The 26,994-nt window shown below is 50.2% G+C and overlaps 1 protein-coding gene across 15 annotated transcripts in view; it reads right to left on the bottom strand.

Moving 5' to 3' along the window:
- The window catches only part of NCKAP5 (NCK associated protein 5), a 268,026-nt gene that overhangs the window by 135,349 nt on the left and 105,683 nt on the right, over positions 1–26,994 (bottom strand). For 11 of the 15 annotated variants that reach the window (XM_032944573.2, XM_032944576.2, XM_032944592.2 and 8 more), the window contains one exon: positions 26,460–26,533. In XM_032944573.2, the coding sequence (XP_032800464.2) occupies positions 26,460–26,533 (74 nt within the window). Of the gene's footprint in view, positions 1–3,327; positions 8,803–11,169; positions 11,286–12,793; positions 13,686–26,459; positions 26,534–26,994 lie in introns of those variants that run through there. The other 4 variants (XM_032944632.2, XM_076060333.1, XM_032944624.2 and 1 more) reach the window with 4 other exon arrangements.

A 26,994-nucleotide genomic window follows, 5' to 3' on the forward strand; every position in this document is an offset into this window, starting at 1 on the left:
CACGAATAGCACTTACCCCAACAACCCAAACGGTTATTCCAGATATATTTGTCTGTGTGTTTGGAAATATATAGCATTAAGTGTTCGTGTGAGATGCTGCTCTCAATGCTGTTTTTTTATCAACGTGAAGCACGCATAGATAAGTTCACACACGCTATGTTTATTACGCACACATGCCATGGATAATGATGGACACGCTTGTTTATGTAAGCAGTCACCAATCGTCGGCGTTGTCGCTCACAACGTCCCTATCCGACGCGCAGGTGAAGTGCGTGTGTCAACATCATCGTATCAGCGAGAGCGATCGAACCGTCAATTTTGGTTGTCATCGGATCTCCCTTCTCACCTCTAGAGGCACCCGAAGAAGATAAAAAAAACCCCACCTCGCGCTTGTGGCTAAACGCTGAAGCTCTGGCCAGGTGCGCCGGTTGAGCCACGCTACGTTTTGGGCCCAGGTGCGCCGGACACAGCACCGCACCACGCAAGAGCCAGGTGCGTTAGCTGAAGCACCGCCGAGTGGCCAGGTGCGCCGTGCGTAGATTTTTATATCGAACTTAAACAAGAGGTTCGTAAATCGTCACACGACGAGCCGGGCGGTGAAAAGGAACTTCGCTTCACCCTCGGGCTGCCATCACTGGCGACGGAGACGCTTTGCGTGGACAAGAATCTCTCAACGCAATGGAAACGGCGTCGACATTCTCGTGCCAACTCTCCCGAAGCTCGCCTCCTGTACGTAGAAAGCGAAAATAAATAATCTAAGGGGAGCGCAGAGTTTGCTTACAAAGCGAGGAACAGGAATGTAAAATCACATCTTCATTTATTTACACTTGGAATGTTTCAATGTACATTGCTGCGTAGTGCACGTTGGCATATGCGTACGTATGTATGTTGTACAAATATGTACGTTTATACATTTAAATTGTGTCAAACTATTTGAAGCAATCACCATGAGGACACTATCAACGTCCCACAGAACTAAAGGTAAACTTATTCCGCAATGCCACCTTTGTGTACATTATCACCAAACACTGAGGATATCCAAGTTATACGTGAGAATGGGATACTTGCTTCAATGGCGAACAAAATATCCCATTCCCACATCTCCCCATCTCCCCTGTTGCCACTACGATGCGGAGCTGCGCCGCATCTTCAGTCAGAGCCAATCAATATGGTAAAGCGAAGTGCAGTGAAATTACTACTCTTCACAGTGACACATTGCATTGCAACGACACACGATTACATTGATTGACCCAGTCCCGGGCTCGTGACGATGCTGCAGCCTAACCGCCACAACGCAAGGGCATCCATGCACCGACTCTCCATTGAGAAGCGGGGGGGGGGGGGGGAAACAACTCGGATAGCCCCAATAAAAATGGCCTTTTTTTGTTTGAATAAGTGGAGAAAACGTGACCGTTTTTACAACAACACGGAACCGTTTCTCTATAACAAAATCACGACTGGCATCCTGCGCTGTCATTTTTAACACACGGCTTTTTATTTTTCTACAGGAACCGTCCACAATTATAGATGCACGCAATTGGATGAAATCTGCCACGCGTAGCTTATTTTAACTTTAACTGTTATTTACCGCAACCGAACAAAGCAATTATTCAACAATATATTGAGGACGTCTATAATTCGATCGTGTCCGCGAGAGCATGGGACAGACGTGTTTTTGGAACAATGCTTGTATCCACTATATTATTACAATTACAATAAATGGCACCTATTCGAACAGAATTTGTTTTTATTTTTAAAACCCAGAAACAGTAACCGCTAACCAAACCCTCACGTGCGCACGTGTCTTCTCCGGCAACTGCGGAGAGACAGTGGCACGTCAGCAAGTAGCGGAGCGGGATAACTACAACATCGGTGTCAACGCACGTCGCCAAAGACAGCGGGTGATGTATTCGCGCGAAATTCATGGCAGCGGAACCACCGGGCTATTTGACGAAATAAATAATAATAATAATAATAAAATACGTATTGCATTACTGTATATCCATTTGGAGATAACTTGTAATATGATTTTTAGAAGCAAGCTGCAAGCTCAAGCCACAGGCAGATAGAACGGTTCTGCATCATTTGCTCGCACTGTGAAAGGAGAAATCGTTTTGTTGATTTTGGGCATCCTTCATTCCGGCTGAGTGTTAAAATGCCCATGCGTGCCTTGTGAATTCAGCAGCGGCACGGCAACAAACGCGTCAAATGAAATCTATGCATTGAATTGTGCACTTAACTATTGGTCATTTACAATTGGTTAGACTCATCAACCGCAGGATCGTGAGAAGTGGCGACGGCTTGGGGAGGGACCTTCAACCTCCGATTAGCACGGTTGGCTATGTACGGTGCTAAAGAGGTTCAACACGCACACCTTAAGTGGCGAATTGATCACAGCTGATGAAGCGCTTGACGATATTCTAACGGAGCGAACCAAACCGAACCCAGGACGAGAAAGAAAACAAACGAGACGGCAAGAGGGGAGGCGAGAAATAAAATCGATCCCCCCCGGGGATGAGCCACGGGGTGGAATCGTTGGGGGTGGGGCACGAGAGGGGAGGGCGAGAGGCAGGGGCAACCGGCAGAGTGAACTCAGCAGGCAGATGTCACCGAGAGCGAGCGTGGACACCGTTCAGTGGTGCCGACGTCCCGCTGCTCGGAGCAGCTGCGAGCAAGCCCCCTTCACAGATTTTGTGTTTTTCTGATAAGCGGTGTCGCCCTCCACAGAGGTTGTGAAAAAGGGAGAACAAAAAAACATTTTTAGAACATTATTACTACTCCTACAGTTGTGTTGTTGTGCTCTATCATCAATAACAATCGCATTAGTGATTTGCAGCCCTTTGTCAAGGCCCTGCCGGAAGAAGGCTTCTGCGCACCTATGGGTCGTGGGGGTTGTTTGACCGTAAGGGCGTCTATGACGCCGGGCAGTGTGGGTTGGTGAAGGGGAGGAGGGGGACCGGTTCAGATAGTACTCGCCACTTTTAGCCCTGGTCAGGAAACCATCTCAAATTGCCAGGTTCATAGTGCAGTGCACTAATAACTGCATCACGGCTCTGCCTCGCAACATCATCATTGGGAAAAGCAGATAAGGCACTCTCTCAGATCTACAAAATAATGTCGGTTAGTATTTCTGCATTGGCATTACAATTGCAGATGAGAGCAAACTAAGCAATACAAAAATAAACTGAACTCTGACCTTTAATCTAATAATGACAAAAATAGCAAGTCACAGGCAAGGAAAACTGCTACTTTAGCCAATTTGTATCAACACACGGTTAACAGAACCGATAAGATGCTGCAAGCTGCAATTAAATCACGCGATCTTACCGCCAACCCTGTAGCTCACATTCCGTAATCGAAGCCGGTGGTGTCTCGGAGCACGAGCATGCTGCCTTTGTGGCGAGGGCCAACATGGGGTGTATATTAACCAACATGGGGTGTATATTAACGACATTAACCCGTACGCCACCCCGCCTCTCCTCCCTGCCCACCACCACCACACCTCCTTCCTCGGCCGCAAGGGGAGGCCCCTAATGACTGCGATAGCTGGCTGAAAGGCATCACCGATCGCAGCAAAACGGGCTAATAATGTGGCACAGTGAAGCCACTGTGCCACAGAGCGCGGTGATGAGATTACTGCGGGGAAGCTGCCACTGACACACAAAGGGCTGGATGCTCCGCAGTTCCCTTCTGCAAGCAGCCTATGAATGTTACCAGAAAATGGGCTGAACCAACACGCACAGAGACAAAGATCCTCCGTATAGCCTTTACAGACTCTCGGGGCAAGTGCTGTTAGCGAGCACCTATGAAGGCCGGCACGGCACACGAGGGGGTGCGTGGCCAACACCACGCCCGGCCGCCTTTGTCTCCCCAGTGACGATGTTTACACACCGCACCAGGTACTCATTTGAGGCTGAGTCGACCTAAGGGAGGCCCAAAACCGGGTAAGATAATCATCACTGGTGTTGGCCGAGAGCTGGAATCGAACTCTGGTCGCCGGGTTTGTCGCGCAGCGTCGCGCTAACCGCTACACTACCGCTCTCCATAAGACGCACACACGTGTGTGTTGACGCGCACACGTGTGTGTTGACGCGCACACGTGTGTGTTGACGCGCACACGTGTGTGTTGACGCGCACACGTGTGTGTTGACGCGCACACGTGTTTGCGTGCGCGTCAACACACGTGTTAAAATCGAGTGCTTTGTGATGGAGAAGCAGTCGCTTGCTGGGAGGGATCGCGAGGATTGGTCCAATCGCATGAGAAAAGCGACTCTTGGTCTCACTGGGCTCTCATCTAGCTATACACTAAGGACACATCTCAATGGATGGACTCATAATCATTTCCAACCATTACGACCAGTAACCCTCATTTAACACCAGGTGACAGACCATAAAGAATGAATTCTCTTTATTATCAAGGGAGATTTGAGTCACGAAAGCAATACTGTACACAAGTGATAAAGGTCAAACGGCATCAACCAGGGTGGATATATTGAGCGATAAAGATACACACTGAAACTACTTCAAACCATTAAAAGATAATAATAATAAAAACTTTTAAATTAAAATAAAAAATCCATTTTGATAGGTCTGAGATGAGGTTTGAGGTTTGTTCTAGATTTGAAGCTTTCGTGACTGCAAGGATTCATACTCTTGGTGTTTTCGGTAAAGTCACGTAGGTAAAATAAAATAAATGAAAACAACTAAATTAAATCACGACGTTTCGGAGGCAACACAAGCTTCCGTCTTCAGGTGGAACAGTCACAGCAAAATAGCTGTTTCATCTGAAGTTGTTTTATTTTATTTTACCTACGTGATTTTACCGAAAAAACCAAAGAGTTTGAGGTTTGGTTAACCAAACCTTAATATCGTTCAAGCAATGAATCCAATTGCCGTAGCAAGCCAACTGCAATGGGATGGTTTAAAGAAACAAAGGCTGTAATATTGTTCCATGAACTGGGGACATCGTGGTAGAGAACCATTTTTCAAATTGATTCTCAATCCTCCTCCACCTCTCTGTCTCACCTTCACTGGCTCTCACACATGAAACACACCCGCGTGAATTTTCTGGTGATTCCAATCATCTGTAAGGATCTAGCTATTAGCCTTTATTGCCTTGTCTTTAAGACTAAATTGTCTGCAATTGCCTGCTAATATCCCAAAGTTAGCAGCAGTTAACAACCCAGAAAATTGGCAGATTTAGCGAAAATGCACAAAGGAGACGACTGGAATCACGCACTCTGCTAGATGCCAGACAAGACACTGCGGGGTTTAATGATTGACTCGGACAGAAAGTCTACGACTTCCTCCGCCTTTACCAGGCCACTCAGAGGTCGCTTCTCTTTCACGGAGATCCATAACATGGAAATGAGCAGCCCGGCACATTCCACGCAGAGATAATGTGGTGTTTCAGCATCGCACCGCACAGCAACACCCAGTCCCAAGTCCTTGGTTGTTTACTGCTCTTGCAGACGAGTACCATTAACCAACCACACCGGGAGAACTGAATGAAACTACAGTGCAAGGAATGATAACTGCATGGAAACCGTCCCAGCAAAGGAATCAACAGTCCAAATGCACAATGTCGAAATGCACTTGTCAAAAGGCTTCTCACTAATTCCCAATGACAGTCCACGTGGTCAGAAACCGCATGAGGCCTTCTACAGCAGAGGGCTATTGGGTGAGGAGGCCCCTGTCCAGCAGTGGAAAGACAAAATCTAACGATGTTGATGATCACGACTCGGGATTTAACGACGAGACGTGAACCCATTGCATACAATATAAGCAAATCTAAACACAACGATTTTTACGCATTAAATTGGACGCACGTATCATTAGCTTGGGTGGAGTGGTTGCACAGTGTTTAGCGCACTTCGCTATGAACCCGGCACCAGAAGTTCAATTTCCAGCAGCGGCTAACATCAGTGGCGAGTGATATCTGAATCAGTCCTACACCCCCTTCCCCTCCACTTCCCCTTCACCAAGAAAACAACCCCCGTTACCGACTGGGAAGGCCATCATCCAACAGTATACTGACCCAACGGCCGTACATTATCGTGAGCTTGGTTCATCAATGAACGCATCCATCGTTCAACCATTAACGACATAATCAGGGGAACGCTCTCTGCGCGCAGTGCCGTGCGCGCGAGGCCGGCACATCTGACATTTGCAGGCGGAGAGCGAAGGCAGCGGGATCGCCGGAGCCATTTGGAGGTAAAAATGCGCCACCACGGAGAGCAGAAAGGGCACCGGTGCCGGGCACTCGCTCGCGCTGCCGCTCGCGAACACTGTGAGCGGCGTGATCACGCCGCTGTGCCGAGGGAGGGTCGATGGTGACACTGCAGACGGGAGCGCTTATGGGCACACTGGCCAAAAATAATCCCAAGCGATGAAATCAATAACAAGAAAGCCAGTTGATTAATTAACATCCCTTTTTTTTACAGGCCAACATTTCATGACATCGTACACCACGGTCTATTCACAAAAGTGTGAATTAACGTGCAAGATTGAAAAATTGGAGGGGCTGCTCATTGGAGTTCTATTGCTGATGCAAAATCCCCCATAAATACGCAGAGGGTGCATTTGGATCAAACATCGAACAACTGCTGTTTGTACACAAGCCGTGAGGCGCCGTAAACGCCATCCACGCAAGAGGCTTCAAACAGCACAGAAAGCCTGCAACGGAAGAAGGAATAGGGGATAATGATGTGGCTGTCATGATTAAATCATGCGCTCTGCCGTGGCGTAGTGTTGCACATTATGTAATAAATCATTTAGCAAGTACGACTGTTTCGCAAATGGTAAATAATGCATTGAGGAATAATGGCATGACGAGTTGCATTTTTTCTTCTTAAAGTGTCCAAGCTAAGGAAAGGCATTCACCGTCAGACTGGAAAGAAGGGGCTCGTTTGTGATATGGGCACAGCCACAGCCCTGAAGGAGCATCCCATCAGCTGAGAAGTCGCAGCACACAATGGTTTTCTAAGCGTCGTATTTCATTGTCCTTGGCGAGTCGTATTCTTAGAAATGGTTGGGCAGTTTTTTTTCCTTCTTCACCTTCTTCTCCTCAGGGTTGCATTGCCATAAACTCCTCGACCACCTTCTTTATTATTCACCGAGTGTCAGTGTCTCCGGGGGTTCTCCCAGGTGTATTGTGGAGATGGGTTTGATCAAGTCCAGGCTAAGGGATTGAAAGAAGGAGAGCCTTGCAGTTTTTGGATCCCTCACCTCGCCATCTGGCCCCTCTCGTCTCTTCTCCCTTCTCACTCCTGTCCAAGGACCGCACAGAGCTTGGGGCCCCACCCAGCGACCAGACGGAGAGCACTCGACAGCGCGCGAGAGACACGCAGCTTCCAGGACAAATTATGGATTATGTAGAGTCCTTCCGTTCATATTTTAAGCAGATTACGATCGCATAATGCATGGCATTCGTGAAGCCAAATTTCCTCCCACTCCCTTAGTGTTTGCCAAAGAACCCGCCCCCCTCCATCCCATAATTTTTAGTTATTCGTCAAGTTCATGCTTTTAAAAGAATAACTAATTCATGGGTCCCTGTCCAGCAATAACGCGCTATAACAGGGCACCACGTGCACACACGATGCTCGTAATGCCGACATCGTCTCATCTTAGACACGGTCTAAAGTTGTGACATTACAGCATTTCCACGGGGGATCACGCTCGGTATAAAAACGCACACACACAGACGCACTCACTCACTCGTAATCCAACGGATAAATACACTCCTTGCAAGGCTCATGAAAATTATAATGGGGGCAGCCTTTTAATGGACAAGCGGACAGTCACGGTAAACACAAATGCCTCAGCTGTTTTCTCTGTGGGATTTGGAGAGTCTAGCTCAGGGGGGTTATCCCCTCCACGTGGTTCAACTCTGACCCCAATCCATTCCATCGAAAACCCCTGGCAGTGTTGCCCCTGACCCCTGGGCACATCGAGCACCAATCGGACAGCAAGCATCTCAACATCACGATGCCGTATGTGCACTCGCTGTGGGCACATATTTCCTCTAAGCCTTACTGACAAATCTATGTATGTGTGTTGAACTTATTTCGCACCGTACGTAGCCATCGGAGGTGCAGGGAAATGTATCCTAAGCGTGGTCAAAAACCATGGAACAAGACCTGGAAAGTAAACATATACGCATGGCGAGGTGCATGCTGGGAATTACGCTGGGAGACAGAAAGAGGCACGCACGGATCACAGAACAAATGGCAATGAGCGACATCTTGTTGACCATTGAGAAAGGTAAGTGGGCCTGCGCAAGACGTGTCGCGTGGAGGTATGATCACCGGTGAGCGAGACTGGTGATGGAGTGGCAGCCAAAGGAGGGAACGTGCCCCAGAGCCAGACCACCGCGGAGGAGATGGAGCAATGTAATCACTTCACGCGCACAAGCGAGATGGACTCTACCTCCTCAGGACCACGAAGGGTGGCGATTGTGCGGGGAGTCCGTCATCCAGCAGTGGATATAACAGGACCTGTGATGATGATGATGAACATCATACTATTACAGCAATGACACTGCACTGTGGCTTTACACAAAGCTTTCCATCTTTAGATAATTCACCATCGGTGGGCTACAATCATAATACTGGTTTATTGGTGATACTATCCTTAACAGTTACATGCAGCTGACAGTGCAATGAATATTTAAGCAGCCTTTGCCAGGGGTCTGTGAGACACATAGCAAAGCAGAGGAAATCGGATCTGCCTGTCCGAGGTCTCATCTGTTCCCAGAATTCCCGGGGGTTGAGATGTCGCATCCACTAGTGGGTCTGCCTCCCCCCCCCCGCTTCATCCTCCCCCGCCCCCCACCTCCCCCCAAGGAACCTATCAGTGAGCCACACGGTGGACCTGTGGAGCGGTGCTCCTGGCAAACCTGTTTGCCATTCCTGCATACGACAAGGCCCTGACAAGGCGCTTCCAATCCGACACCTCGTGTTCACTGCACATACTGATGTGGCAACGAAGACGTGTCATTAGACGTAGTACCAACAAGGAGCGTAATGATATACACTGTATTGGAGAGTCTCGGTGGAGCGGTAGTGGTGCAGTGGTTAGCACACTGTGCTATGAACCCTTCCGCGTGAGTTCAATTCCCGACCACGGCTAACACTGGCGGCGAGTGACATCTGAACCTGGGTTATGAGCCCTGCCTGCACTTCACCAATCTGCACTGACCAGCTGGGTGAAGGACTGTCAGACAACCACCACGAGCGACACATCTACCGTCAAGCAGTGGATTGATAAAAGAGGTTGCCAATCATCAGGGTGATATCAGGGAAGCAGTCAAACATAACGATATACAACCAAAAGTGCATTTTAAAAAATGCACAAACTGGCAAGATCTACAGCCCAAAGCACCGATGCTCGGAGGTAGTCCACTTGTGCCAGAGCAGCATCGCTTGCGGCGACGAGACGGTGAGTTCACGTGCCGCCCAGAGCCGACTCAACGAGCACCACCAGCTGAACACGACTTGTTCGGAAGGCAACGGTAGCTGTCGACTGATCCGCACCACAGCACTGTGGAATTTCCACCACTTGCTGAGAGCGACTTGTAACGACGAGCAACTGCCCAGTGCTAATTTAAGAGCGGCTTTGACGTTTATTGAGACAAACTGTACCGCAAAATATCATTAAAATTCAACAAGGTTTACTGCAGCATATCAAGTGGCAGAGGACGTACCTGTTCATACTTCATAAAATTACATTGCCATGGCAATTATAAGCAGATCGTCGATAATAACAATGCAACAATTAAACTTTACACTAAATAAGAAAAACACTTTAAAGTGTTGTCACTTTATGTTACACTAACCTCCCTCAAGGAAGATGAAACCGGAACACTGCCATCTATCATGATGCAGAGATGCACACAGTGTGTGCGTCCCAGGCTGATACAAGGTTAAAGTTGTGATCAAGTGCATACAGTACAGTTATCTCGTTTTGTCCATGTGATGCTCACTCCCATATCTTCTAAATGGTCACTGCAGTGGCATTGGCCACTCGAGCACAATGACGGGACGCTTGACCCCAAATTTCGAGTCTTAATTCACATTTACAAAGTTTCAAACTCACGCTGAACAGTCCAGGCCACGCCCAAAACGTGTGCATCTCTCAGATAAGGAGAGATATATAAGTTAACATATATCTTATTTGAACAAACATCCCTCAGGACCAAGATAAGAGATAGTTGTGTTGTTTGCCTCTTCCTTTAATTGGGTGGCGGTGGTGCAGTGGTCAACAAATTGCACACTGAACCCGGCCACTCGAGTTGGATTCTCTGCCCATGGCGACAACCCGTGGCGAGTGATATCTGAACCAATCCCAGGTCTCTACCAAACTCAACCTTCACCGATCTGCACCGACTAGGACGGTGAAAAATGGACAAACATCCCTCAGGACCAACACAGCATGGAAAGGCATTCATCCAGCTATGGTATTGACAAAGTGCTATAGAATATTATAATTATTATTATTAACTATTATTAACTATTACGCTATTCCTTTAATGGAGAGGAGGTGTGGAGGTTGCTTCAAAGCGGAAGCTTTTCGTGGCTTCGTACCCAACCGCGTTTAGGAACACAACCCACGCCGGCTTGCTTCACGGCATCGAGACCCAACACGACCCACCCTGGCTCAGGGGGATCTCACAAAGTCAACCCTGGAAACCTTTAAACAAAGATCCATCGGACAGTTAAGAGCCACCGACCGAACAGGAAACTACGTGGTGTCGGCCAAACAGCACCAAATCTCCCAGCTATTGCCACGCGGTTCTACGCACGGCCGATTGATTGCAACTGTGAGCAGCAGCCACAAGCTGACGTCTCCCGTTGGCGATACTCTCGGTTGAAATAGTAAACAAACGCTGTGCGCAGAGACGGTCTCCGTGTCCGTGCGACGCCACGTTGGGGACCAATGGTAGTCATTAATAATACGGAAATGACATTGGACAGCCTCATCTAGTAACGCTATTCTTTTAGTGACAGGGCCCTACACTTAGATGCATCAGAGGGCTGTGCAGCACAACTGGGAAAAACAACGTTTTCATAATAGATTTTGTTTTCAATGGAGAGTAAACCAGAGCAACCGGAGAAACTCACGCAGACGAGGGGATAACCCGGAAAAGTCGGTACAAGTAGGCTCACGAACCTATTTGCTGTACTGCCACGTCCTGGCCACCGCACAGCCCGGCGGGATCTCCCAACCGTCGCTTCGACGGTGCTGAATCGTGCACAAAGGAAGTTGAAGACACAGCGTGCCGAGCGCTGTGTGCACAGATAAACCACAACTTGTTACTGACTTGGCAGCTTCACGATTTATAGCCGGGGGGGGTGCATCATCATCCAGCCGCACGCATCGCCCGTGCAGTCAGGAGCCGGTCGAGATGTAGCACGTGAACAACGGAGGGAGTTGGCAGGCGTGAGGTTAAGCGGTGAAGTATAGACGATTCGTTATAGAGGAGGGGATGGCGGAGCAATAGGGCCGGTGGGGAAGGGATGCGCTGCTTTTTCGTGGGGGGGGGGGGGGCAATGCCCCCCCCAGTCTCGCTGTGACTACAGCTGGCGGTCTGCTTCTGATGCCCCTCGAACGGCTGGCTACATACGGTGAGAAAGAGGCCCAACGTGCATTCATAACATGGAGGTCACTGTGCCTGCAAGCTTTTCTAATACATATTGATGTGCTGATGTGGAAGACCACTTATTGCTATATCGAACAAACAAATATAAATTATTTTAAAAAGAAGATTGGATAAATCTACAAACAATGAAGAAGCTGAAGAACATCGCCACGTTTTCATTACTTACACTTGGCAACAACTAAGTTCAAATCCGAGCGATGGCTGTTTGTTCAACAAGCAAGGGAGAAGTGCGACCACGCCGGGCACCGTGTGTGGGGCCGCGTGCTCGTTTGGGGAACGCCGGCAGGGCACGAGGGGAAGGGGGGGGGGCTCGCACCGCCCACGTCGGGCAGCCCCCCCCCCCCGTCACCACGCGACAGGCGTGCGTGCGACCCGGCAGGCGGGACGGGCGCCGCCGGGTCCCCACCGCACCGCCAGCGAGCGGGCGGGCGGGCGATTGTTCCTCCAAGAGAAAAGAGGGCTTTGTCCTTGGCTCACACCCCAAAACTAACTGAGCGAGCCGAGCTCCCTGCTCCATTCCTTCTCCCGCCCGCCCGCCCCCACCACCACCCAGCACCACCCAGCACCACACTCCCCGGTGCTCCGTTCTCTCTCCTTCTGCCGCCCCTTGCTGCACGGCTTTTTTCTGCCCCGATCTGTATTCCTCCTGTGGCACGGAAACACGAGGAAGTGACAAATGCACTGCGAAGGCCGGGTAACCTCAATTGATGTAGGAGACGGCAGCCAGCTCGTATTAGCCGGCCTGCATGCTCTCTCCGCCGACACTGGGGAATATATACTGTGTGCGTATAAATACACGTCGAATTGGCTCGTTTCGTAAAACGAGCAGAGCAGACGACTGCATGCAAGCGGTGGGGAGCGCGCCTCTTCCATAAAAAAAAATGCAAACCGCTTCTTACGAAACCCGCCAAGGTGAACAAACGTGAAATAAACACCAAATACGTGGAGCGTCAGGGAGTCCAAGTAATACTTTGCTCTCAAGATGTGCACCAAACGAGTTGCTCCGGCTCAACCGCCGTGAAGCGTCGCGCCCCGCAAACATCGAATCCGCACCTCCGATTAGCACGGTTAGCTACGTGCGGTGCGAAAGAAATTCAACATGCATACGAAGTTCGACATCAACACACGCCTCACCTGCCGAGCGGCGGTGCATTTCCCTGTAGCGAGCCGGCACGTGAAGCGACATCTGCTAGCCGGCGCAGGCGACGCCGCGGGACGAACGCTCGACACACGCGTCCACGCACATTGCGTTTATGCCACTTGCAGCGAAGGTGGCGGCGGCTTCCAGATCTTCCCCGCAAGGGCAGGAGGAGTACATCACCTGATCGTTCCCAGCTCCGCCAACCTGACAGTCCGCACCCCTCCCTCCCGCCTGACACGGCTGCGGACGCAACGGCGACCGGATGCGTGGTGTGCGCGCGTGCACGCAAGAGGCCGCGACGGACGCGACGGGAAGAATTCCCCCGGGGAGTTTGCTTGCCGCGGACGGATTTGAGCGAGCGCCGGGAGTGCGGGACGCTCCGAGGAGGGAGCGACGCGGCACGCTCGCGCAAGCGACCGCGGCCAGAGAAGTTTCCGCGTCGGAGCGCTCGACCGTGACCACCGCCGCCGCCACGTCACAAAACCGTGCCCCTCCGCTCCCAACGCTCCCCTCCTCCTCTCCTCCCTCCCTCCTCCACCTCCTCACCGCTCCTCCTCACCACCCCCGCTTGCTCATCGCGCACGACAGCACGCACAGGGAGCGGAGGAGCTACGGGGAGGCGAGAGGCAAGGCGCAGGGGGAGAGTGGCAGAGAGAGGGCGCGGAAACAGGAGGTGGGCAGCTGCGCGGGGGGAGCCCGGCTTCCGGAAGCGCGGGAGCGGCAGAGTGTCAGAGCGTCGAGCGGCACGCCGGCCCCCGAGTTCGCTCCATCTGCTGCCGTGACAATCGGTCGCGCACGAGCGCCTCCGACAAATCTGCCCGCGGAACGCGGCGGCCAGCGAGCGCTGCCTGTGGGTCCTTTTGTTCCCCTCCACGGAGTTTTGGATGGGTGGGAGGGGGGACAGCGGGGGGGGGGGGAAAAGATGGATGGATGGAAGAGAGTGGGGGGAGGGGCGGGCTTGGGGTGCGTGGGGGGGGGATATTTAAATGCGTATGAGCAGCGTCTCTATTCTCACTCACTGAGCGCGTCCTCTCTCTCTCTACGTCTCTTTCTCCATTTATCGTTTAACTCTTTTCATCATTTCCCTACAGGGAATGCACAGCCCCCCTCCGCCCTCACCACTCCCCACCCCTGCCCCAACCGCAGATCGCTTTTAGAAGCGGTAATAAAACAATTAGGCTAATCACATCAGCTGTCAATCAATGCAACCATGACATGAAAAATAGGGAGGGCGTCTTGCGCTCGCACCGGGGTAGTAAACGGAGGGACCTGTGGGGCATTTCCATGCTGTGGTGTCACCAACATTTGCATTCAAATTTTGAATTATAATTTGTATTTACAATTTAAGTACCCACCCACCCCTCACCCACTCCCGCCACTGCTTTCCATGGCAGAAGTTAACATCTCGCCACGGTGGCTAGGACATGTAAACTACTTCGCCTGGTATACAGGAGGTCGTGGGTTCGATCCCGACCCTGACGCCTGCGGTATATTTGGAGTTTGTGTGTCTCTCTCCCCGTGGTCGATTTCTCTCCGGCTCCTCCGGTTTTTCCCCTCCACATTTACAAATACGAGTTTGGAGTATTTGGCTGCTGTAAAGGTCCACGTGATAAGCCGCTTCGCTGAGCTATCGTTTGTGATAGCCAGGTCGCTTCTGAAAAATAACTATATAGCTCAGTGGGCCTGACCTGATAAAATAAAAAAAAATGTTTAATAGTTTGGAAGTGGCTGTGAGAGGGGGCATACACTGGTGAACGACGCCATGGCGCGCGTCGGGCGTGCGAATCGCGATGTCGCCCGAGCTCCTTGGGCAGCCGGTGACCGGTGCAGGGCCGCGTGGAGGGCAGGGCCACAGGGCCTCCGACTCGCTTTGATGACCCGTCCAAGTCAGTTGTTTCAGGTCGGGATCTCTCGGGTGCACTGAGGCAGAACAGGCCACGTCCATGACACTAATAATAATAATGAGAGCAACAGCCACCGGGGTAACATCTGCCACACCGGTTGCGTGCAAGCGTCACAAAGTTACGATCCCAAATTAAAAAAAAAATCAGCATCCTTTGCAATAATGAGTAACAAAAATGTTAAATAAAAAACCATCAGGCGTGTTATGCACCACTACTGTTTAACTTGAAACTTGACAGCTTATGTAACGACTTGCCAGGAACGTCCTAACAATTGGGCTTATGAAATAATGAGCGTGCAGACGGTATCCTTCTGCTGTTTGGCGCACCCTCCCCTCACTGCTACGTCGCAGCTGCCCGCCCGCTGCTCGTGCTGATGCAGCAACACTTGAGGCATGCCGAATAAGAAGCTACGTGAATTAATTTCAGTTAATTAATGTATTCGTATAAATGAATTAATTAACCGGCGGCTGCACAGTCGACGCCTTCACACCTTCCTCACCTCGGGTTCTGACCGAGAAGGGGCTCACTCAGATCTGACCCCAGAGGTGAACCAACTTGGACCCTCATTCACTCCCTCACTCTCTCACCTACTCAAGCTCCCACCTCCTCAACTCCTTCCCTCTCGTCTTTCACTCACGACCTACGCTCCTTTCCCAGCCTCTAAACTAAACCAAAAGCTAAACTTTTTTTTTCTCTGCGTAAGACCCACTGAGCTGCATAGCTCTTTTTTCAGAAGCGACATGGCCACAAATGGTAGCTCAACGAAGTGGCTCATCATCATGTGGCCATTTAGAGCAGCCAAATCCGCTAAACTCGTGACGATTCTAAAACCCGGAGAAAAATCCAAGCGACCACGAGGAGAACACGCAAACTCCCAAATATACAGGCGTCAGGGTCGGGATCGAACCCACGAACTCCTGCATACCTGGAGAGGTAGTTAACATCTCTCTACCGTGACGTCCACATGTGCAGTCTCTCCAATTCTCCCACACGCACAGCGAAGCCAAATATCCCTCGTATGGCAGATGCTATTAGCGACACCCGCCCACCTTTGTCTCCCCCACAGATGATTTTTACACAACGCACCAGGTGCGTGTTTTCGTTGGCCTAAGGCAGGCCCAGGGCATATTTGAGCACACCTGCTTGCATGTCAGACTTGGCTGGGAATTGTAGGGAAATGGCGCGAACCACTGTTCCACAATTCCCCGTAAAGCTTAATTATGCTGTTAGAACACGTGCTGTTGGTGAGCATATACAGAGGCCGGTAAAGCAAACGTGATGGTAGGTGGTCAACACCATGCCCGGCCACCTTTGTCTCTCCAATGATGATGTTTACACACTGTAACAAGTGCTCATTTGAGGCTGAGTCCAACTAGGAGAGACTCAGGACCAGTACAGATATTTGTCACCGATCCTGGCAGTGAGCGAGATTTGAACTCTGGCTGCCAGGGTCGTAGCACCGTGCACTAACCACGACACTACTCTGCTCTCCTTCACTCTTACGCATACACTGCTTCTTGTGTTTAATTCGTTATCCTTCCCCCATACCTCCGATTAGCATGGCTGACTACGTACGGTGCGAAATAAAGTTCAACACACACACACCACACACGTCTCAATTCCCCCGGATGGACAAAATTCGTATGACGCGGTTGGATGCCGTGCTGCTCAGACTGCCCACGGTACTGGCCCGGCTGCTCCTAATTGTGCAAAGAGCGTGGCAGCCAAGGCCTGGGTCCTCGGCTCAGCCCCTGGGAGACGAGCGATGATACTCAGCATGGAGCACGGTGCCCAGTGCCCCCTACGCTTATGTGACCCGACAGGCCGCACTCAAGTGTCATTTTTTGTATCAACTAAATCACATTACATGCTGCGGTGGGGAATTCTCTCTGCGCAAGTCACTTCACTAAACACCCGGGCCATGTGCAGCAATTACACAAAGCGGCGTAGAGTATACATCATTGCGTATGCATATACCGCACTGCAGCAATTAAAATGCCGTTGCTTCAGTGAGCTGGCAGAATGAACGGTGGTTGATTGAAAATAGAGGGTTTTTTTTATTTTTTAACAAATATGAATAGGACCTGCATTATTGAGGAACAAAAACTGCCACTATCATTAAAATACGAAAATGTTACGTGAAAATAAAGAGGAATGTTTATTTCCATCAACGAGCGGGGAAGCAGTGGTGTAGTGGTTAGAATTCTGCACCGTGAACCCAAGTGAGCTGAGTTTGATTTGTGGCCATGGGTGGGCTGCCTCCCTCCGCCTTCACAATTCAACACTGACCAGCTTGGCGAATCATCGCCACAAAGTCCCACGATAAGCACAGCACCAAGGAGGCCTTCATCCAGCAGTGGAGTGAATAAAGTTATTTTAATTCTTCCTGAAGACCACGGGGACCTTCTCCTCTTCTCAGGGAAAAAAAACCCCCAATATTACATTTCTTTATTCAGTTATTTATATGTAAAGAGAGGACAAAAAAGAAAGACGGAGAAATGTTTATCTTTCTAGAAGCATGGCTTTTGTCAGCAATTAATTTGAGGAAAATTAATTTTCTTTACCAATTATGTTCACAGCAAACGCACGCGCAGACATGCCGCTCGTGTGTGAGCTGGCCACAGTACGCAGCTCCTCGCCTCTGCACACCATAAATAAACGTGACCTCGGAACTTCGGTGGCGTCTCGGCAAATATGATCGCACTTGGCAGCATGCCACTTGTAAAAGATTTTGCTTCGAGTGAAACCAAAACAAAAGCCACCGAGAGGCACACTCGGCAATTCTGGCTGCGCGGCGCTGGGGAGGTTTCTCTCTCGCGGGCCGGCGGCACCCCGCACGGCCTGGGCCTCGACTCTCCCTCCGACCGAACTCACGCAATTAGGGCTTGCTCCCAAATAACCAGATTAAAGACGTGAGCGATCCAATAAAGCCACACTTTACATGTAAATGCGTGCTCTCAGGACACCGCGCGGGGCTCCCGGCCTCCCGGCGGGTACCCGGGCGAAATTGGATTAAAAATTTGTCATCGGGGACGCAAAAACTTCTGAGTGGCCCAACGCGCTCACAGCGATTTTTTTGGAATGTCGTCAGCCGGCCGTTGTTTTTGTGGTGACGCTTCACCACCAGCGGTAACGACTACCTCGACGTGAGAGCCCTCCGTGCGTCGTGTTGCTCTCCCCAACGCCGCGTGGGCACGCATGCAGAGCGGCGCCGACGAGCAGGGTACATTTAAACGTAGCCCTCGTTGAAATCTGGGAGCGCAATTCCATTAACGCGCAGATTGGTGCCACCCTTTGCCCAGCCTCCAAAGCTGGGAGATAAATGGACGGGTTGCTGAATATGCTGAATGAAAATGCCTCACAACGTCAACTCACCTGCAGGAGCAGACGATACCCAAATAGCAAAGCAAGACGGCACTTTTTACTCAGGCAGCACTGACCTGCTAAGCCAGTTAAAATTGGCAGGAAAATCCACCTAATCCGTACAGCAGCGCACAGCAAGTGGATTCCATGACACCATTAAAGCCGGACGTGACTCACAACGGATCGAGCTCTGATGCGTGCCTCTATACAAAGGACACTAAAAAGTTAGCTTCATGGAATGTGCTTCTTGCGTGTTAAAACTGGGGCTCAACAGTTTCTCCAGGCAAATCTACTTATACTTGTAAAAATGACTTCTTTTCGGGGGAAGTTTCCCATGTGTCCCGATGATGACAGCAAGGGGCGACACTGGGAGACAGCGTATGAGCAGGGGCGGCTTGAAAGGAGTACAACGCTATAGAGTTCCGTAACCACCTCCCATCGGAGACGCCATTCACTTCTCCGCTACCGGGACAACCCCAACCCGCCACAGTGCACGATCCTCCCTTCCGTTTCTCTTGCTGCGAGAGCTCCTTTTGTTTACCGTGCAAAACCTCATTGCCTCCTCTACAGCATGCCCTCTGGGTCTCCCCCCACCTCCCCCCCAGCTGTTTGGGCTGTACACACCGAGGGGCGTGAAGCCCGACTGGATGCACACTTGTGGTCGCCGGGGTGGTGGCGGGGGGGGGAGATGGGTTAGGGTGTCCGACCGTATTTGACACAGGGAAGGAAGCGAGAGAAGCCATTCACGAAGCGCATGCTGTGCTCCTGGCACACGCTGCCAGGGACAATGGTGAGGGTGACGAGGGGGGGCAGAGCTTCCTCGTCGTGAGCTTCTCTCCGCAGCAGACGTCTTCATTTATCTCCACGGCGCCCTCTGTCCGATGCGAGCTTCAAGCTCGGCGTATGCCCCCGTGATGTTGATCGACGTCGGTGACGTCCATGTAATCTTTCGCCATTGAAAATAAAAACGACCACCTCCTTAAGTTCCTTCTTTGCCGAGCGGCGTGTTTCTCCCCGGAGGCGATCTGCTGACCGAGTCACCGCGACCCCTGCGGCACTGTCCAATGCTGCGCTCGACCTTTCTGTGCCACTCCGCAACACGGCCAGGCCACAACTCTGCCAGCTGCGCTCCTCCACGTCGACCTCGCAAGGGGCAGAGAGCAGCAAAGCCAGCCCGGGGATGTTTTCCTTTGATTGAGGGCGGACGGTAAATATCCTTCCCGAGTTCACAAGTCAAGAGAGCGTCCCAACAACTCTCTCTTTAAAGGGACATATGGGAATTAGTTCTGCTCAATCTGTTCCCCTGGCCATGAAACTTAAAGACCATTCCACATGCTCGCCTGGCTTATCTCGGGCACGTTAATGGGACGGCGCTCGCGAGCACGGAGGCAGCTCCCGTCCGGCCTCCGCGTTGCAGCTCCCTTCTTCTCCGCGTCCCACGGCGTGGCACGTCCTTAGGGGGGCCACGACAAACGCCGAGGCCGTCCCGTCGCGTTCCGTCCTTTACGAAAAGAGCTTTCACGGCTGCCGCCAGGTCAGCGTTTTCCTCCTTTGTCTGCTGCCGACCTTCCCGTTTAACCGCATATCTCCAACCGGTGCGATGAATTGCCGACCGGCAAAGTTTCGCACCCAAAACTGCACCGCCCCAAGGTCGTGACGATGATGCGTCGGCACCTGCCGACGTTTCGTTGGCTCTGTCCGGCACGAGATGGGCCGAATTTCTTTTTCCCGATGTATGAGCCAAATGCACGAATGTAGTGGATACGAATGCTATGATGAATGGTTCAGTTTATTTATTTTGGTATAGCCCTGTGAGCCATTCGGCTCTTGAATCGGGTGCAGCCACAACAAACAAAAAAAACACGAACAAGAAAAACTATGTAAATGCGATAATCTTAGTTCTTTCGGTAAAGTCACGTTGAAGGGAAACAACAAAATAATAAAATATATATAAAACAATAAAAATTCTCACGACGTTTCGACCATAACACAAACGGTCGTCTTCAGGCGCTAACGGTTTTTTTTATAAATAAATAAATGCACCGTTTAAAAATAAATTTATGCAAACCAACACACCTGAAGACGACCGTTTGTGTTATGGTCGAAATGTCGTGAGAATTTTTATTGTTTTATATATTTTATTATTTTGTTGTTTCCCTTCAACGTGACTTTACCGAAAGAACTAAGAATATGAATTACTGCAGTCACGAAAGCTTTAAATCAAAATTTATGTAAATGCTACTATAATAGTAATAATTTTCAGCCATCTGTCAACAAAATCCACAAAGCCTAACCTCTCCAGGTACCACTCACAGCCCTGCACATGGGCACCTCATTAACATGATGAGTTATGCGTGATGCCTGATCACTGCCCTCATCATAATCCTCATCCAGTTGAGTTTTTTGAAGAAGCACTCAAATCTGTAACAAGTCTTGGAGCCAGAAAATATAATTTACAGGATGTTGTGAACCATAATAGACAGTCGAACCATAATACGCAGGAGCACCATGAGGGAACAATTATACAAATAAAATGCAACACGTGCCGTCTAAACATAAGCCGTGTGAACATTAAAATAAGAAGAATAATCACCAACACCGCTTTGTCAAACCACTGATAAATGAAGGTCCCCCCACACCGTGAGGGTTGTTTGAGCATACTTCACCACGCTGATCAGTGTGCATTGGTGAAAATACGAATTGAAATATACGATAAAGTCAATTTCAATAAACTCATAGGAATGAAATTAAGAACAAATGTAAAATAAAAATTTAACACGTGTGTTCGGTCACACTTTGCTTCTGTAACACATCAAATTCGACTTGCCGCGCGGTGAGCGTGCAGCGAGCGTGCGCGAGCGTGCCACACCACGAGCGTGCCACAAGCGTGCCACACACCACTGTGCACACAACCCAAAGTTCATGACGAGCGCCGTTGCCCCCCCGGCTCAAGGTCTCCTCTGCGGCAACCCACGAGCGGTTGCGTGCGGTTCCTGCCGGGCCTGGCAGGCTGCGGCCCTGCCAGGCCTGCCGAGCGCCGTGAGAGAGGCCCCACCAGGCACGACGGCCCATGGGACATCGCTCCGGCAAGATTCGTTGGCGTGAGGACAGCGCGTCAAGGGTACCGCGGATGCCGGGGGGCACGCTCGGGAAGGATTTACGGCGATTTCTGCCCCCCACCTCGCTCCCTTCAGCCCCCCCCCCCGTGCCCCCCCCGGGCAGGCAGCAGCACCACAGAAACGGCTTTGAAACGGACACCCTCAGGTCAGCTATGACCTTCATCAAAAGGGTCACATCACAAGCAAAGTGGTTTGAGAGCCAGAGGTGGGAGGAAGTGGGCGCGGGACAGAGAGGGTGGCGAGCGAGCCGGCGAGGGAGACGGGGAGCTGAAGAGGGACTGGGAGGAGTAGGAGGAGAGAGGCAGGGAAGTGAAACGGATGCAGTGAAGCAAATAGATGGCCCAGAGAGCATATTATGAGGCAAACGTTGAGGAGTGAGTCACACGAGAGAACTAATGAGAGACACAGGGGGAGGAGGGCGGGAGTGGGGATGGAGTGCGGAGGAAGATTGTGGAGGTGCGGCTTCCATCAGAGCTGACCCTGTAATAACACACGATCGGTCACGCCACATAAACGTGCGTCGCCAGTGCCGCCGTTGCGAAGTGGAAAGATCAAAGAGGTGACACAGGGAAGGCGGGCGAAAGACAACAACAACAACAGGCCAAGCGGGCACCTCCCCTGGGACTAGCGGCGCCACAGCCATGGAAAATGAAGTGCAAATGTTCACTGGCCTGGTGGACCGGCTCGGTGGACCGTGTAGATGTCATGGTCCGCATGAGACTCCTACCTACAGCACTGCGAGTGCTCAGCTAAAAAGGAAGCACAGCAATGGGGTTGTTGATATATCAAAGCAGATTTTTTTCGAGTCTTATCCCTTCGTATGTGCTGGTCTTTCTCTGATTTTATCCCACGTGCAAAAAAAAACTGTGGCTGAAAAAATAAAGCACGTCCATCACGAAAATAGAATGGTGAAGGTGCTAAGTGGATTGGTGGATCACCAGGACCATGAGAGATCACGGTGGCTTGGAGAGGCCTTCATCCAGCAGTGCACTGCTCATGGCTGATGAAGATAAAACATTTCCCAATACAGGGCCCTTCTGCAGAAGACTGTTGACACTCAGCAGTGGTCTCCTGGACAAATGATTATTATTTATTACAGACATGGGACCACCCCAGGACACAGCATGAGTTTAACCATGTGTTAATTTAATGACATTCATGTTTTTTTATTGAGATTGAGAGGTAAAGTGATATTTTCCTCCAGTTTCCTCAAACGTGCTTAAATATTAGTGATATAATAAACCATTGTTCCATCAATTAATGTGAAATATTACTTCAGGAACATTACACTCGCATTGATTCACATGTGCAAGTATCACTGTGCATCGATGTATACAAAATGACATGCTAATTATATGCTAGTGTTGTTATATTTGGGCTAACGGGAGCAAAAACATACTTCTGAAAACAATATAGAAATATAGAGAAACAACACAAAGGAGATGATAAAAATGTTAATTAATAATAATAGTTTCTGGAAATCCCCATCTTGAATTGTGAAAAATAATGGAATAGTGAATAGTCGCATCACGAATAGGTACTCAACACTGAGCTGAAAGAACATAGCCCTTCCTGAAAAACTCTTCAAAAGCAACAGCAGCTTTCATGGATAAATACTGAAGAGTACATTTAATGTATATTTTTAATCATTAACTATAATATCTTAGAATACAACTTGAAATAAATCCATTCGAACCAAAGATCTAAATTATTAAACGGTGCATATGAGACTGCACATCAAACTTAAGGTGTGCTGAAAAGTTTACTTTGCAGCATGACCAAAACATTTAAAGTAAATAAATATTTGAAGCACTTTAGATAAAAGTAATCACCTGAAGTTAAAGTCAACGGGGAAAAAGCAGACGATGCCTAATATACATTAGCGCAAATAGATATTTGGAGACCTCGGATAGCAGCATAATGCGAGAGGTGAAACTTTGAACCTATTTATGTATCGCTAACGTGCCTGTCAAAGTGTGTGGGTTTTGGATACGAAGTGTATTCAAGTGTAAAATCACCACCAGAGCCAGTGCCACGGCTCAGGTGGTGGCCGTAGACTTCAAATGTGCAAATTTCCCATTTGATTTATGCAGGAACCACCACCCCATCAACAATCTTCGGGCAATGTAAACAGGAATAATGCCCTGCAGAACAAATTAGAATGGAGTCCTGGAGATTGCATAGCCAGGCACGATTGGAATAATAATTCTTATTGTGCTGTAAAAACGAAAGCTCACGGAATGATTTACTTCTGCACGAACTCAATTGGTACACACACAGCGACAAAGATCCATAATGGACTGTTAGGGCAGGTGCATGGGGCGATGTTTCACACACCGCACTAGGTACTCATTTGAGGCTGAGCCGACCTAGGGGAGGCCCAGGACCGGTACAGATAATCTTTACTGATGTTAGCCGTGAGCAAGAATTTAATTCGGGTCGCTGGGTTTGGAGCGCAGCACGCTAACCGCTACACTACCGCTCCCCACACACACACACATACGCACGCATATGCATACACTTAACGCAAAGGGTAATGATGTAGGTGTAAGATGTTGATGTTCGAGCAGTATATACACGCACAATCCCATTCAATCCTCGTTCAAAATTGCTTTCATCTACGTTTCAAATGTCAACGATGGTGACACGTCTACCTGAGGTTCGCAGAGCGGTCATGGAAAGCCACAAATCTTGCTACACACACCACGAAGGTTACTCGTTGAGACGGATGGCCTAGGAGGACCCTGTGATGAATGGGAGCTGCTGGCATTTGTCATTAATGATGCTGCATAATAAGCGCTTTCACAAATGAGTCTATCAAACTTTAACCCGTGGGGAAAAAATGAAGGAAATAAAGATGCATCATCTTTAAAATTAAATAAATGTTTAGATATGTAGTGCTGGGCGCCGTAGAATTATAATTTCTGTTCACGGCTGACACAAGTGTAATTGTTGATTTTATCGGAACTCAGACACACAATGTCGCCTCTTAAACTCATCAATATTTAATGTTTTGTCTTCGTATTTAATGCTTGTGTTCACCACATTGCCTTTCTAACAAGTGAACTGAAGGAGCACGACGATAGCCCATTAAAACGGAGCGCATCCTCACGCGTTGCTGCACACATTACCATTCCGTTAGACCCAGCGCTCGTTCGCTCGCTCGTTCGCGTGCAGACGCCGACACTCATCACCCAGTCACAAGTCATCAGACTGATAGAGTGGAGACGTGCGGTGGTGCTGGCAGACAGCTGTGCCACAGAGCCGCTCTCACAGAAACGCGCGGTGCCCTCTCGATCCCCGGTGCACAAAACAAATAACAAAGAAAATAATAACTAAATAAATAAAATGCCACGAAAACCCGTGAGCGATTCGCCAGGACCGATTGGCAAACGCTGAAATTCGATCATGGCTACAGATAGATGGGAGGTCACGTGACCGCGATCACCCGCACACATATGCGCGCACTTGCATTAATTGCCAAGCGCACAAATAGAGACTTGCGTACAGGCTTGCACGCGGCGTGTTGGCAGGACGTCACACACTTTGAGAATGTCAAAGTGAGCCGAAGAGCAGTGCATGTCAGCACGCACGTCCTTGTAAAATTCTCACGACATATATGAGCCCAGTAAACATGCAATGTTGAGCCAAAGTTGGCACGAGGTTTGAACCGTTGGACCAACATTGGGCCAGCGTTGGCCCAACATTGCATGTTTACTGGGAAGTCCCTGATGATAATTGCATTATTAGTACAAAATGGGCTTCAATTGTATGAGTGTGTACAAAGCTGGGAAGCGGTAGTGTAGCGGCTAGCGTACTGCACTACGAACCCGGCGACCCAAGTTCGATTGTATAACCTAACACTGGGCCTCCTCTAGGTCGATTCAGTCATAAATAAGTATCTTGTGCGATGTGTAAACATCACTAACAGGGAGACGAAGGCGACCTCCATAGGTCTTCGCTAACAGCGCTTGCCTTAACGGTCCGTTAAAGCTATACACGGGGGGATCTCTGTGGCATGCTCTCGTATCTCATTTTCAAACCTTCTGACTGCCCCTTGGCTCCACTCAACAATCACACCAACGTCCACTGACGCGGGTGGAGCGCACTCACGCACACGCTCGCACCCCGAAGCCACCGGCTCTCGGGAAACGCGGCGGGGGCCAGCGGGCACCGTCGCGCCGCGACAACCCCCGCGTCCCGACGCTAATGCAGGAGCCCAGAAACCAGCCACGTGCCACGAGGCAGAGAGGATTTGCAGGGCACTCTGCGATGAAGACATCAACCACAAAGGCGTACCGACTGGCAATATTACCGCATGAACTGGCCAGATAAGCGAACCGGCGCAGATGCGTGCTACAGGCGAAGGAGGCACGGCTCTGTCCGTGCCTCCCGCCCCCATCCCCCCCCTATCTTAAACTTCTCCCCACTCTAACGCCGAGCTCCCCAACGACGGAGACACAGAGTCTGTAAAAGCCAGTGTTGGTCAAGGCCCGGGCATGGTGGTCCCTTTGTTTTCACAAGCGTCAGCTGGTTTAGGGACCAGATGACCCTCTCCCTGCGTAGGTCACGTGCAGTGCTTGTTTTAGCAGGGCAGACGGAGCCAGTGGGTATATGCCATGCAGCGCTCTCCCCTCCCTCCCTCTCCCCTCTCTTCTATCGCTCTCGAGGGCTCACTGAGAAAACTCATAAACGTCCCTATACCCCCATGCCAAGGCCTGTAAATGTTTTATAAGCGGCTCCCAGCGCTATCGGCTTGCGGCTGCTTGCAATCTGCCAAAGGTTGGACTTTTAGTAAATTGCTTAAAGGGACTTCTACGTGCTCATCAGTAACTGGATACTCAAAGTCTGCAAACCGTAAGAGGGGGTTCTGCTGCCACAACAGAGAACGTACAAAGGGTGTGCACAATTACAAAATGAGGTCGTGTTTTGTTTTGTTTATGTTTGGCTGAGAGTTTTGTGCGTGATGTTTCGCCCGTGCCATCCGGCGGTCCTCTCAGTGCTGGCCGACAGCCCTCTGGAGGCACGAAGCAGAAATGTTTTGTGGGTGCGTCCCACGACAACAAACACGATGTGCTGAGCGAGCTACGCAACTTTGGTGAAATAATTAAAGTGATCCACAAGTTAGAGGAAGGATCTGAGTTTGGGTTGGTATTTGGTGACCCCGTATATTTTCTTCATGAGTGCGAGCCTGCCCCCCACCCCCACCTTGAGCTATTTGCGGCCCTACGCTGTTGTTTGGGTTGCCTACTGCCGGGCGCCACGTCCGGTACCTTTTGAGGTTGCGCCGTTCCACCTCCAGTTCCCCTACAAGCTCGTCCATCCTCCTCTCACCGGCCATGGGCTCCTGCAAACACAAAGACAAAGATCCACATTATAGCCTTTACAGACTGTTGGGGAAAGTGCTCTTAAGCGAGCACCTACGAAGGCCGGCACGGCACACGAGGGGTGGGTGACCAGCACCACGCCCGGCCGCCTTTGTCTCCCCACGACACTGTCGCTCCCCACATGAGCTTCTGTACACACACACACTCACGGGCCCCGGCAGTTGTGATAAGCACGTCCATCTGGGATTTCCACACAGCAACATCTCTTCTGTTGGTCACATGACATTCGTGCTAACACCATCACACCATCACCACGCATCCAACATCAACACCATCACCCTCACATCATCACCACAGGAATGACATCAACCATCACACCATCACCCTCACACAATCACCATGGGTATGATATCAACACCATCACACGCATCCAAAGCTAATGATGATTGTGCTGAGATATAAAACAAAAGATAGTTAGTTA

Source organism: Petromyzon marinus, chromosome 4 (assembly GCF_048934315.1).
Source record: "Petromyzon marinus isolate PM22_M1 ecotype Great Lakes invasive population chromosome 4, UKy_Petmar_22M1.pri1.0, whole genome shotgun sequence".
NCBI lineage: Eukaryota > Metazoa > Chordata > Hyperoartia > Petromyzontiformes > Petromyzontidae > Petromyzon > Petromyzon marinus.